General features: G+C 36.3%; 2 protein-coding genes across 3 annotated transcripts in view; one reads left to right on the top strand and one right to left on the bottom strand.

Moving 5' to 3' along the window:
- LOC145672001 (endothelin-converting enzyme 1-like) overlaps positions 1–10,641 on the top strand; it is a 103,211-nt gene extending 92,570 nt beyond the window's left edge. The window contains exon 18 of the mRNA XM_081741183.1: positions 9,570–10,641. Coding sequence (XP_081597309.1) covers positions 9,570–9,737 — 168 coding nt within the window. The 3' untranslated portion in view covers positions 9,738–10,641. The remainder of the gene's footprint in view (positions 1–9,569) is intronic.
- Positions 10,642–11,969: 1,328 nt separating this feature from the next.
- LOC145672032 (vesicle-trafficking protein SEC22a-like) overlaps positions 11,970–13,879 on the bottom strand; it is a 38,980-nt gene continuing 37,070 nt past the window's right edge. For both annotated transcript variants that reach the window (XM_081741229.1, XM_081741227.1), the window contains one exon: positions 11,970–12,759. In XM_081741229.1, the coding sequence (XP_081597355.1) occupies positions 12,559–12,759 (201 nt within the window). In that variant the 3' untranslated portion in view covers positions 11,970–12,558. The remainder of the gene's footprint in view (positions 12,760–13,879) is intronic.

Here is a 13,879-nt window from a genome sequence, read left to right as displayed (position 1 = left end):
TGAAGAGGTTAGTTGAAGACTGTGATGTATGGAAGCTTCTCAGTTGCGACAAGTGGCATGCCAATAGTGGCACAATACTAACATATGCTACAAATTTCTAACTGGAATGATTTAGTATCTTAGGAGCTTTTTTATACTTGGGGGTAGAGCGTAGCTCATCTGAAATTTGTAACACTGTGTTTTTAGACAACTCAAGGATGAATTTAACTAATCATCTTAGAATAAGAAATGAAATAATCAATTACTTTTGGATATTTTCGACATCACACCACAAGCTATTAGGATTCGAAATGGTCTTAACTATAGAAATCTACTACATCGTAATGGCACAGAAACTTAACCATTATGGTTATCTAACATCGCAAATAGATGCAGTACTGACAGGTAGTTCAGCTCAGTTCAACTCCAAACGATGTCCTTCCACTCTCCAATCTTAATTACAACTCCCCGAGTCTAGTCTCCGTCTTCAACCAGCACAACCCCTTTCCGGGATTCCGGTACTTCCTGGTTGTGGCGAAGAGCTTAGCTTAGGTCTCTTTCTGCAATCTCTTACTTCTTATTTCCGTATAGGAAAACTTCCTATAATTGTGGTGTGATGCCGACGTTATCTGTTTTTATTTTTTTCTAAGCAGTATGACTATAACTTCCTTGTTTTATAATAAACAACATAAATTAGACAAACACATGTAAGGATTTTGGGTACTTTACATTACCCCTGCCTCGAAATTTTGAGCACGATTCTATGTGCCAAAAAGGAAAAAAAAAAAGATTACTGTCCACCTGTATAAACATAAAAAGTAAATAATAATTAAGTTCGTCCATTAATCTTCGAACACTCTGTATATATAAAGTTTTCTTTTGACTCGTATGTATGTATATAAGTTCCACCACCAGCATTGTCCGTCACCAATAATATGAATATATGTTGTTTGTATCACATGAGTATTCTGCTGACAAGGTAATATTACAATAAATGTAGGTTAATGTCACTGCATCCTGTCTGTAAGAAAGAAAAAAAAAACACATTGTCACAAAACACTTCGCACTCTGAATGAAACAAAACACTCAGTTTATTTCACTAGTTATGTGTGAGTTTGTGTTTTTCGTAATCTGTTCCTTCCTATACTGGGATACATGTTACTTGAAGGTATGTATTCTGTCATATGTATTTAATTGTCATTATCACTGAAGTCCTCACTTCGATAACTGGTAGTAGTATTTAATCCTTTGAAAGCATAGATTCCTCAGGATCCTGTTGTTCGGCTCAGTCCACGTGGTCCATTGTTGATATCTGACAGTGGAGATAAGGCATCTATGGGAAACTGCTACTGTTGCTGTTCTTTTGTTGATGATGTTGATATGTTGTTGTGTAGGAGTGATTATTGAGTGTTTTTGTTTATGCGTGTAGTAAATACATTTATTTACAGATATTAGGACAAGCACAACTGTTAAGTCTGCACCATTACTTAGAAGTAGTGAAATGAGTCCCTTTTTAATGTTTGAATAACACGAAGTTAGAAGAAATCATTGACATACCATTAACATTAAGAATTATAGTAGGCGTAGAAGGCTTAATTGTTGGATATTCATTTAATGTATCATCATAGAGGTGTATCGAAGAACAATCTGGGGTTACGTGTGAATCTGTTTTTGAAGGAACATACTTGACATCGAATATGTGAATTTGAAACGTTATTTGGGATTAATTTAATTTTGAATAATTTGTATATTATAAATGACAAAATTATTAAAATGATTATTAAAATAGTAATTATAGGGATGACGAAAGTATATGATTGCATTGTGGAGCGTACCTAGAAAGGCAAAGAAAAAAAAATCAGAAATTGAAGTTGTTACTTGGTTATTCTTCTTTGAAATATGCTTAGCATAATTTTAATAATAACCAAATATTTCTTTCTTTCTTTTTTTTTAATTAACTAGTTTCTTTGAAAGATGCTTTGCATACCTGTTGCCTAGTTAATCTGCTGTGAAATAGACTCTACTTGAAAATTTGCTTCGCAAAATTTATATTCATAGCCTACTCACGTTTCAATAACAATATTGTATTTCATTGTTTATTTCTTTAATCATTTTCAGGCCTGTGAATGATTACTTAGTTCAGTTACTATCTTATTCAGCTTGTACATTTTAATAACTAGAGCTACTATAAGAATTAGTAATACAAATCCTACTAGTATAAAAATAATTCCAATGCTATAAGTAATATGAGTATCAAAGTGAGCCCATATTGGCATAGTAGGGTTCACTGTCAACTTCGATAGTTGAGAAGAAAGGTTCTGTAATTTATCCAAGTAAAATTGGTTTCCTACATCCCATTGTGAAAATGAAAGATTTATAGGTAACTCTATGTGATGATATGTAATTTCTACGGTATGTCTACTATCTAAGATTATTTGATTTGCTATCACTGAATCGAACGCATTGTAAGCAGGCCCGCAACTAGGGTTTCTGTCACCCGGGGCAAACACACAATTCGGCGCCCCCCCCCCAGGTTTAGTCGAAAAGTATCACTTACTTATGGATTGCAACTGTAAATAACATTCTTAATGAAACCAGTTATATCGATTTTTAAGTACTTTAATCAAACTTACTTTAACCACAAAAATATATTACATTCGTTATGTGCTCACAAGTTTTAAGAATAATTTTGTACATACATTTTGTTTTAATGTTGTATGAAGAAATCAAAACAAAATGAACTAGAAATGAAATGAAATGAAATCTTTAAGTTTTACGTCCCACGGTTATGCCGGTTAGGCTAAAGGAGACGGTGATGATGAGAGATGAGTGAAATGGTGGAAGGAAGAAAGTGGGAGGAAACGGGAGAACCCCGAGAAAACCCACGAGCACGATGTTTGCCCACCACAAAGTTCACTTGGCGGGGGCTGGGATCGAACCCGGGACCCCAAGCACCAGAGGTGAATGCTCTACCACTGAGCCACCGCGCCCCCCCAAAATGAACTAGAAAATATCTGCCACATTATACAGTTATTAATTGAAATAACACATTTAGTTTTAATAACCCGAAGAATAATTATGAACATACGCTTTCATATTAAAATAAGAAACTAATACAAAATAAACTAGAAAATATCTAGTACATCATAAAGTTATAGTTGAAATAACATTTAGTTCTAATAAACCCAAAAATAATTTTGTACATAAGCTTTCATTTAAAAATATAAAAACAATACAAAATAAACTTGAAAATATCTGGTATATTATAAATAGAGCAACCCAAAAGCATAAAAAGCATAATAGCAATTTAGACATATGGTGGGTACCTTGAACATGGGTGTGGTTGTCTAAGGGTCCAGAAGAAACTAATTTTAAAGAATAATAAAGCATAATTTTAGAAAATAAAGCATAATTTAAAATATATGGCATAATTCTTGGAAATTCTATTTAACTGCAAGTTTAACATATACTATATTAATATTTTTTTAAAAAAATATTTACAATGCAAAATCATTGAGAACATAACAATGCAACAATGAAAAACTTATTTTTATTTCTGTAAATTTTTCGGTGTAATCCTTTGATGTGGAGAAAAGAAGAAAACTTTCCATCAACAATAAAGCACACAAGAACTCCACACTATATTGTTATGTGTACCTCTCGAACTTGAGTACTTTCTGTACTTTTTGTGCACCTTTCTGTATACTTTCTCTTTCTGTATATATGCACCTCTAAGGTGCACACAAGTGATAAAAAAAACTGATTCGAGCAAAGCATATCTCTTTACAGTGCATTAAGTAGAAAGTTCATTAAATATGAAAGAAATTGCTTCATAAAATATTAATAAATAGATCAAGATATTTAGATTATTTAATGTATAGTAAATATTATACATTATACACGATTAATGTAAAACAATGATTGAAATTAACAATAAAGCATAAGTTGGACTGATAGATAACAATTCAAAATGCCTCGAAAAGCTCTCAAGCAAAACTAATAGATAAAATTTCATACATCCTTCACTCGCAAAATCCTTTGGTAGGCGTACAAGAAACAATTAAACACACCGAGGCGTGTAACTTATCTTTTCCGCCACAAAACTGCCCTCTAGTTTAAAAACATTATAGCAATTGCGTAACATTACAGGGGGCGCGTCTGAGCTAAACTCTTCAACCACCTGCAAGCAACGAAAATCGGTAACTTTTCGCCCCCGCCCCTATTGATAACAGCGTTTTAAACTTCAGAGCTGTTCTCAATGGAATTATAGAGCTTCTTCGTGGCTAAGCGGTTAGCGTACGCGCCTTTGGCGTGGGAGACCCGGGTTCGATTCCTGGCGGGAGCTCATGTGGTTCGGATTCCACGTTAATCAGTAGGTTCACGTCTCATATAGCCTTGCTGCTGAAAGGGGCGTTAAACTCAAAATCAACTCAACTCAATGGAATTATACAGACAAACAGCTCCTTGTGGTAGGAAAAGGAAAGGGGGCGGATTCTCTGTGGTCGCCCAAGGGAACAAATGCATGCAATATTAGGTTTTTAATGTATGACATTACACCTATTTAGATGAGGCTCTCTCTCTCTCTCTAAAAGAGGTCCCATGGAAAAGGCCAAGTAAACTTTTGATTTCTTTTAACCTCTAGAATAAGTTCCTCAAGGGAAAGGGTGCGATTTTTAAAACAATAGATACACTATCTTCTTTCTGGCGCCCCCTCCAACCACGCGCCCGGGGCACGTGCCCCCTCTGCCCCCCTAGTTGCGGCCCTGATTGTAAGATAAGAAATAAGCTCTGTGTTGATCGTCTGAATAATTTGAATAAACCGGTGTTTGGACATTTCTAGAGACAACATGAACAGATGTTAATGCTGAAAACAAAATACCCACTGGGGTGTACAGATAAATAAATTTGGAGTTCGTAGTATAATATATATATAATAATTACTAATTAAAAATAATGTTAGTAGGTATTCAAAAAATTCTTTGAAGATTTTTTTTATTATTATTATTATTAATGCAATCACTCTAAGTTTGTTGATTGTATATAAATAGTAAATTCTCCAACTTCCTATTCGCGAAATAAGAAAGTTTTCGGCCTAGCTAGCTTATCAAAGAAATAGAATAGTCCCAGGAAAGAAAAATAAGGGTATTGATTCCTTTGTGTTCGAAAAAGAACACCGTAAGGCACTTACACTCACGGTGTCCGAAGAAGAGAGACTGTTATCGCGCAGTCTATTCGCACTTGCTGAGTGAACAAAAGAAATCAATACGAAAGGCTTTCACCAGATGACCTAATATCCCCATTCTAAACTAACATATGATTCTCTTCTTTTCCCATGTACCATCTCGATATTCGTCCAGTGGTTCTTGATTTCGCTCGTATTGGTGGTCATCTTTCGTTGATTGAAGATCTGGTTGACTCTCAAAGTTTCGGCGTGGGAACATCTTAAGTTGATAGTAGAAACTTGTTTCTTCTTTGGGCGTCGTCTGTGTCCACCGGCGTCTATGGGTGCCATCTAGCGTCTTCGCTTGTCCTTCGGTGCTGATCACATCATTCATCATGTTTCTTAGTTGTAGATGTTGAATTGTTTCCATAGATGCAAATCTTGGAGAATTTTCTTCGTCCCATGTGTTGTGGAGCAAATTGCCTACTTTCCAGGCTAATGGATGTTTATGTCTCAGCGTCTTCTTCTCTTACTGATGAAATCTTCTTTAAAGATCTGATGTCCACTTCATCACGTTTGGCGTTATTCTTCTTATTTTCATATTCTACGACGATTTTATTCGCACTGTTAGTGAAACCTACAACTGTAGCTTTCTTGTTATGTTTGTGACTGAACACTTCTGGGATCCCTTTCTTTTTCTGATGGTCCTTCACTAAGACAACGTCCCCAATCTGGAATTCTGCTTGTTTGTTTTCTTGAAGAAACTTCTCAAGTTGCTTTTGATAATTCTTGATCATATTTTGATAAGCCTCTTCTCTTATCGTTTTCAATGGGGGCGCGGTGGCTCAGTGGTAGAGCGTTCACCTCTGGTGCTTGGGGTCCCGGGTTCGATCCCAGCCCCCGCCAAGTGAACTTTGTGGTGGACAAACACCGTGCTCGTGGGTTTTCTCGGGGTTCTCCCGTTTCCTCCCACTTTCTTCATTCCACCATTTCACTCATCTCTCTCATCATCACCGTCTCCTTTAGCCGTCATCACCACCGTCTCATTTCATTTTCATTTTTTCTTATCGTTTTCAAAACTTCAATGCGTTCTGCATTTTCGATGTTTTGCACTGGAGTCTGAAATTCATTTTCCAACAATGACCTTGGCTGATAAGCATGTAGCAAAAAGAAATTGCTGAATTTTGTTATTATGTTTGTAACATTATTTAACGAAAAGGTGAGTGCTGGCAAAAATAAGTCCCATGTGTGTCCTTTAGACGATACATAGTGTCGTAACGCTTGCTGAATAATGTCTGCTGTTTCCTCCACCAAACCTAAAGATTCGTGCTGATTGACAGCTATGAAATTCAATGTGGTTCCCAACCTTTCTGAAAGTTCGGCCATTATTTTACTACGGTGTCCGGGAAGTCTGTCCAAAAAGATTTTCTCTGGCAGACCATACTTGAGAAATACTTTCCGATATAACGAGTCAGCAATTGATTTTGCTGTTAAGTCTATTAAAGCATCTGTTACAATATACCTAGTACAAAGATCACATGTGATGAGAATGTATTTGTTATGCTTTTCAGACATTGGGAAAGGGCCTACCTGATCAATTTGGATAGTAGAAAAAGGCTGTGATTGAGCATATGTCTGTGGTAACATATTTGGAGGTTTAGTGACTCTCTTATTTAATAAACAGGATGGGTAACTTCTAACCTTGTTTCTAATGAACGTTTTCATGTGTGGAAAATAAATTCTATGCAATGCATAATTATATGTTCTCGTTTGGTCTTGATGAGCAGAGGTTAATGGCGACTTATGAATGATATGAAACACTTTGTTTTGTAACTTAAAGGGAATACATAGTAAACGTTTGGTTACGTTTGCAAACTTATGTGTTCGGTAAAGTTTTCCATCTACTAATTCATAGCATTTCGACATTCGTACTGCATTGGTGTTAGATGAAACTTTTCCCGTTTCTAAATATTTATAAATATCTCCAAAGAATGTGTCCTCTCTTTGATAGCGACCTACAAGGTCTGTATGATAAGTAATGAGACTCGCCGCGCCGCGGCGCGCGTGTCGCTGGAGCGGGTTTGTCGGTGATGGAGGATGTAGGGGGGGGGTCCGAGCAAAGCAACGCACCGCGCGTCAGTTGGCTCCGAGCCTTAGTGGAGCGCGGACAAGCCTTGGACAAAGCCCTTGTGAACATTCTTGTCACGGCGGAAAATCAACAAACATGGAGGGTTCCATCGAACAGCGTTATGCGATCAAATTTTGCGTTCGCCTGGGGAAAACGGCTACTCAGACGCTTTCTCTCATCAAGGAGGCCTACAAAGAGGAAGCCCTATCCAAAGCCCAGGTGTTTCGTTGGCACAGTGCGTTCCGGAACGGCCGGGAAAGCGTTGAGGATCTGGAGAGGGCTGGACGCCCGACAAAACTGTGCGGACGAAACTGTGGCAAAAGTGAGGGATCTCCTGAACTCAGACCGTCGATTATCGTTGAGATTGATTGCTGATGAACTCGATATGAACCACACAACAGTGCACAAGATTGTGACGGAACAATTGGGAATGAGAAAAATTTGTGCGAAACTGGTGCCGCGAGTGTTGACTGACGAACAAAAGCAACGACGTGTTGATTGTTGTCAGGAACTGTTGAACCTCATGAACAGTGACCCTAACTTTGAAGATGACGTCATAACAGGTGACGAGTCGTGGGTGTTCCAGTACGACCCTGAAACGAAACGTCAAAGCGCGGAGTGGCACACTCCTGCGTCCCCGCGCCCCAAGAAGGCCAGAATGTCGAAGTCAAAGGTGAAAACAATGTTGATTGTTTTTTTTGACAAGCTGGGGGTGGTCCACAAGGAGTTTGTACCCCAAGGACAAGCCGTCAACGCCGCCTTCTACAAACAAGTCCTTGAGAGACTGCACAGGAGCGTCAAGCGGAAAAGACCGGCGATCGCTAGCCGGTGGAAGTTGCATCACGACAATGCCCCTGCCCACACCGCCTTCTTAGTGACCTCCTTTTTGACCCGGATTGGGGTGGAAGTCCTTCCACAACCACCCTACAGCCCAGATGTGAGCCCGGCCGACTTCTTCCTCTTCCCGAAGCTGAAGCCACGCTTGAAAGGAACCCATTTTGCAGACGTCACAGCCATCCAAGCAGCCGTGACCACATTTCTAAAGGACATGCCGGCTGCTGACTTCCAGGGGGCGTTTGCAGCGTGGAAACATCGATTGCAGAAGTGCATCGACGCAAGAGGAGAGTACTTCGAAAGCTTTTAAGTCCCTGTACAGATCAGATCAATAAAACAATGTTTCCAGACCTGGTCTCATTACTTATCATACAAACCCTGTATATCCTGTGGCTCTGTGAAATTCACTAAACATTTGTCTTGATCGATATTTTCTACTGAAAGATCTCCCGACTGTACGGGAAGTAGTGTGTAACGGCTAAGTCCGTCAGTTATATTGAGCTCACTTTTTACAACGGTATCTGGCGTCCCTCATTTGAAAGTCCGGTGGTATGACGCTACCATCCGCTGGATTATACCTGAACGCCTCTAAGGTAGAATCCGATCTAGGCAAAGCAACGGTACCCGGCGCCTCCACCATAACATGTGCTACAAATTTCTAACTGGAATGATTTAGTATCTTAGGAGCTTTTTTATACTTGGGGGTAGAGCGTAGCTGATCTGAAATTTGTAACACTGTGTATTTAGACAACTCAAGGATGAATTTAACTAATCATCTTAGAATAAGAAATGAAATAATCAATTACTTTTGGATATTTTCGACATCACACCACAAGCTATTAGGATTCGAAATTGTCTTAACTATAGAAATCTACTACATCGTAATGGCACAGAAACTTAACCATTATGGTTATCTAACATCGCAAATAGATGCAGTACTGACAGGTAGTTCAGCTCAGTTCAACTCCAAACGATGTCCTTCCACTCTCCAATCTTAATTACAACTCCCCGAGTCTAGTCTCCGTCTTCAACCAGCACAACCCCTTTCCGGGATTCCGGTACTTCCTGGTTGTGGCGAAGAGCTTAGCTTAGGTCTCTTTCTGCAATCTCTTACTTCTTATTTCCGTATAGGAAAACTTCCTATAATTGTGGTGTGATGCCGACGTTATCTGTTTTTATTTTTTTCTAAGCAGTATGACTATAACTTCCTTGTTTTATAATAAACAACATAAATTAGACAAACACATGTAAGGATTTTGGGTACTTTACAATACTTATGATGATGGCTAGTCTCAAATTTTCCTGCTGCTTTCTTTTGTCAAAAACCAAAACTCATATTTTGTATTATTCCACAAATGATAGAAACCCTTAAGCTACCGAAATTATTACGCAGCAATATTATTTTATATCCGAATACTTTTTAATGTGTTTAGTTTGTTGATACCTAAGTGCGCTTCTCTATTGCAGACATGGTGCAGAGTGGCGACCCCTGAAGGATTGAACCGAACAAGTGTTCATAGCCCCAACAGATTTCGAGTGAATGGACCACTCTCGAACATGAAGGAATTCGCTGAAACATGGGAATGTAAAGTTGGCAGCCCAATGAATCCTCAGAAGAAATGTATTCTTTGGTGAATTAACTCTCGATGTGAAAATTTACTAAGGTGCAGAAACACTCCGAAAAAAAATTAAACCACTTTTAGTTGGAAAATACATTCCTCTCATGAAAGGATGTGCTGTTCAAAAAGTGTACTTGGCTACCTCACACGAATAGAGTTATTTTTAAGCGAAAATTCCTTTCTGTATGTTTTTTGTTGCCACTGCCCAATTATTTACTGGTACATAGACATTATAAACTTTATGCATAACTGATCAGACTTCTGTAGAGATGTAGTTTGATGTGTGTACATTGGTAAGATACTACGTAAGTGTTTTATACTGCGTGTGAACCTATGACGCATATATAATATTTTTACATTTTTTTATATACCGTACATGTAATCAAAACTACGACATATTAAGTCAAAATCTAACAGACTTCTGGGATGGGATATAAAATACAAGAAGTTCAAACTGAATATTGCAGTCGATATTTAATTGATACTACTTTTTTCTTTCTTTTTTTTTAATATTTCACACTACTTACTTTTTCTAAATATCTCGGATCGTACCACGAATAGTGATGTGAAGTGGAAAATTTTGCATTCTAAACAAATACCACTGATGAAGTAACAGTTCCTCATTAACCATAAAATTGAATTCATGTACAGAAATGTTAAAAAGTGAAAGTGTGTTTAAAGAATCTGAAAATTTTCATGGATCAGAAAATTTCCAGTACTATGTAGGAACAAGTGAAACAATTTTTCATGAATCGAAAAATTTGCTGTGTATGGATAAATTTAAAAAAAAAAAAAAAAAAAAAAAAAACCTTTATGTGAGAAAATTTTTATCATTTTGAACCAAAAAGTAAAACAACTTTTTACGAATCGGAAAATTTTCATTACGATGTAGAAACATGTGGGAAAAAAAAAGTTTCATAAGCGGGACAATTTTGAATATTATGTTATAGTGATGTTAGGTGGAAAATTTTCTATTCTGTTTAACTGCATATTCAACTAAAAAATTGAATTCATGTCGAGAAAATTTCAACAGAACAAATTATAATTTTCCAATTAGCTTTCGAGAATCAGTAATTTATTTTAATATTTCGAGTTGGCAAGTGAAAACTTACACATAGTGTTTGTCTCTCTCCGTGTGCGTGTGTGTATACATCTGTATGTGTATATGTGTAAAGTGCAGGGAACAAATAGAGTTTGTAGAGTACAAACACCCCATCTCATTATTTAAAATGTAAGAAGAAATCGAAAAGAAACCTTTGTGAATTTATCAATTATTTCAAAAACCGGAAATTTCACTATTTCTTCACATACAGGTCTGCCTATGTAATGAAATAACTACATAAAAGCTCCTTACGAAGATAAGTAATGCTTTGTTTTTATTGTTTAAAGCTATGAGAAAACTTCGTCTTCCGCGTATTAAACTGACGAAATATGATTTTGTGAGATCAAAGGTGAATTCTGAGGGAAGAATACATTGAAGTTTTTGCAACATTCTTGCAGAAATGAAGAATCGTTAGATTTTCACTTTATGAATTTTTTTTTTCAGACAATATTTATCGCAAATAAATTTTACGGTTAAACAACGATGTAGGAATTAGTGGAGTATATGTTTTTATGAATCGGAAAATTTTCATAATTGATCTCGGGCATCCATCTTCAGCACGAACAAGATTGTTTTATTCCATATGGTGAAAATTTTTACACTTTTGGTCGTTTTAACTTCAGATGAATTATATTTAATTTTATAAAATTTAATAATTACATGTTTTGTTTAGTACTTTACTTCTACATTGTAACCGTAATCAGTTATCAAAACAAAGATAAAATTTACCTTAAGGTACACCTGTTATTAAATCATGCTTAAGCTTATTAATTCTTGTTTTAGGTTAAACAAGAGATGTAATTTCTAATGTTTAAATTTAGCAAGATTTAAAGAATTTATTTCAATTTAGAGCAAATAAGTTGTTTGGAAGATTATAAAAGGAACATCAAAATAAGTAAAATGGCAACTAATATTAATAAATGTTCCTTACAATCTATTAATAATTATCCTAATTTACTGGGTTTTCTAGTTGTTTCACTGATTTCTATTCTAGGCTTCACTGTCAAACTCATGTTTGATGATCATGAGAATAGGGAAGAAAACAAGCATGATCTCTCCAAGTAAAGGACCATTCATTCTTGTTGTTTGGGCGGCAAGACAAGAATAAACAGACAACAGAACCAGATTAGTACAAATGATACATCATTAAGAATATAGATTATTTATTACAGAGAAAATACATTTAAATAACACGAAATAAATATCAGTATAAGGACGGTCAGGAGGCCAATTGTCAATCGGGTATTGTAGAAAAACAGTTTCTTCGTATTTTCTTACTTACATAACTTATAGGTTTGTCATACAAAAAAATAAAATTATGAAAGCACTACTCACTCGTGACATACCTCCGCAAAGAATTTCTAACCATGCGAACTCTTAAATAGATGAAGAAACTGGCATCAATGAATTCACATTTTTCGAGAGTACTTAATGCAATGCGGAGGAATATCACGGGAGAGTAATTTTCATTCTGACAAAATATCCCAGACGTATTTCCTATTACACAAAAATAGAATTATGTTTAAAGAAATTAGTGTACAAGGTCTCCATGTTTTGTGACCAGTATATGACCTCAAAATACCGTCCACTTTGTCCTTTATTGTACAAAGCGTCATAGAAAAAGTACGTGAAAATATATGCACAATGTTCATTTACATCTTCATAGTAAAATAGAAAATCTCTTATTACATTATATACAGAACACAATTGTAAGGAAGTCTATGAACCATTTTCATCAAACGTCGTAGTTTGGTAGTTTTGTTTCAAACTGTCTGGTTGTAATACAAAAGTTCATGGTCGAAGCCACTGCAATGTACACAAGCACTTGCCAAAGGTCTCTTAATTCCCACACAAACAGATTACAGGCACACACTCCAAACAGAACAACCCACGATTCCAATTTTCTATACCTCGTATACGACAGAAGAAGAATAACCTGAAATGAAACATGGAAGTAAATAAGTAAGCTGAAACAAAATAATGTTAATTCTAGCCTAACTGTAATCTACAGTTTGTCTCTCAAACCCAAATTTTTGTAGGATGCGTCATATACAGGATCTTGAAACATCAAAACATTCTGGGAAATTAATACTAACATCAAAACACGATTTAAAAAAAAAAAATGAAATCTTGAAGTTTTACGTCCCACAGTTATGCCGGCTAGGCTAAAGGAGACAGTGATGAGAAATGAATGAAATGGTGGAATGAAGAAAGTGGAAGAAAACGGGAGAATCCCGAGAAAACCCACGGACACATTGTGCTTGTCCACCACAAAGTTCACTTGACGATCCTACAAGAGACCCTATTCACAAGAGGTGAACGCACCACCATTGAGCTCCTCCCCCCCCCCCAAAAAAAAAATTATACACCAACATCAGTGCACAAACGGGTCATTTCGGAGCTATACCGCAACAAATGTAGTCGGATCGATAAAATAATGTGAAAAATCTAGAACAAAAGATCAGATAAAAGAATACAATGCTCATTCTTAACATAGATTCCATTAATGAATCAGTAGATGTGAAACACAGGCGGCGACAAGGTTATCTTATATTTTGTCTTGATCAACTTTTGGCGGGTTAAAGCTTAGAAACGATGCATTTGTGTACGAATGTATATGAATTCCGTTTACTTTAGACGCTTCGCACCTAATTTGCTGTTCTTTGTATTTTTCTCTCTTTTCTTTTTTTCTTGTTTTTTCTTTTCCCTCCCTCTCTGGTGAAGCGTTTAGCTAAAACGCTTACAGTATACTATTTTAGTGTTACTAGTTGCTCTCTCCAAACTTAGTTTTAGTTCTAGTTATCTCCCTTTTGGGAGATTTATAAAGAAAGTCCCGGCCTTATAGCCCAGTGGTTAGCTTAGGTTTGCTTTACTAAATTTGTTTTAATTATTTTTGAAAACATAGATTTGTATAAAATGGAACGTTCCAACATGAACTAATTCGCCTGTTCTAAGTAGATTTGTTTTCACACACAATTTGTAAAGTTACTTGGGGGTTAGAGGCTTAGGACATATAAAAAAGATGTAATAATATATAAAAATTGTAAAGAAACTAA

The sequence above is a fragment of the Thermobia domestica genome, chromosome 15, assembly GCF_964235325.1.
Source record: "Thermobia domestica chromosome 15, izTheDome1.hap1.1, whole genome shotgun sequence".
NCBI lineage: Eukaryota > Metazoa > Arthropoda > Insecta > Zygentoma > Lepismatidae > Thermobia > Thermobia domestica.
This window is presented reverse-complemented; position numbering and strand designations above follow the sequence as displayed.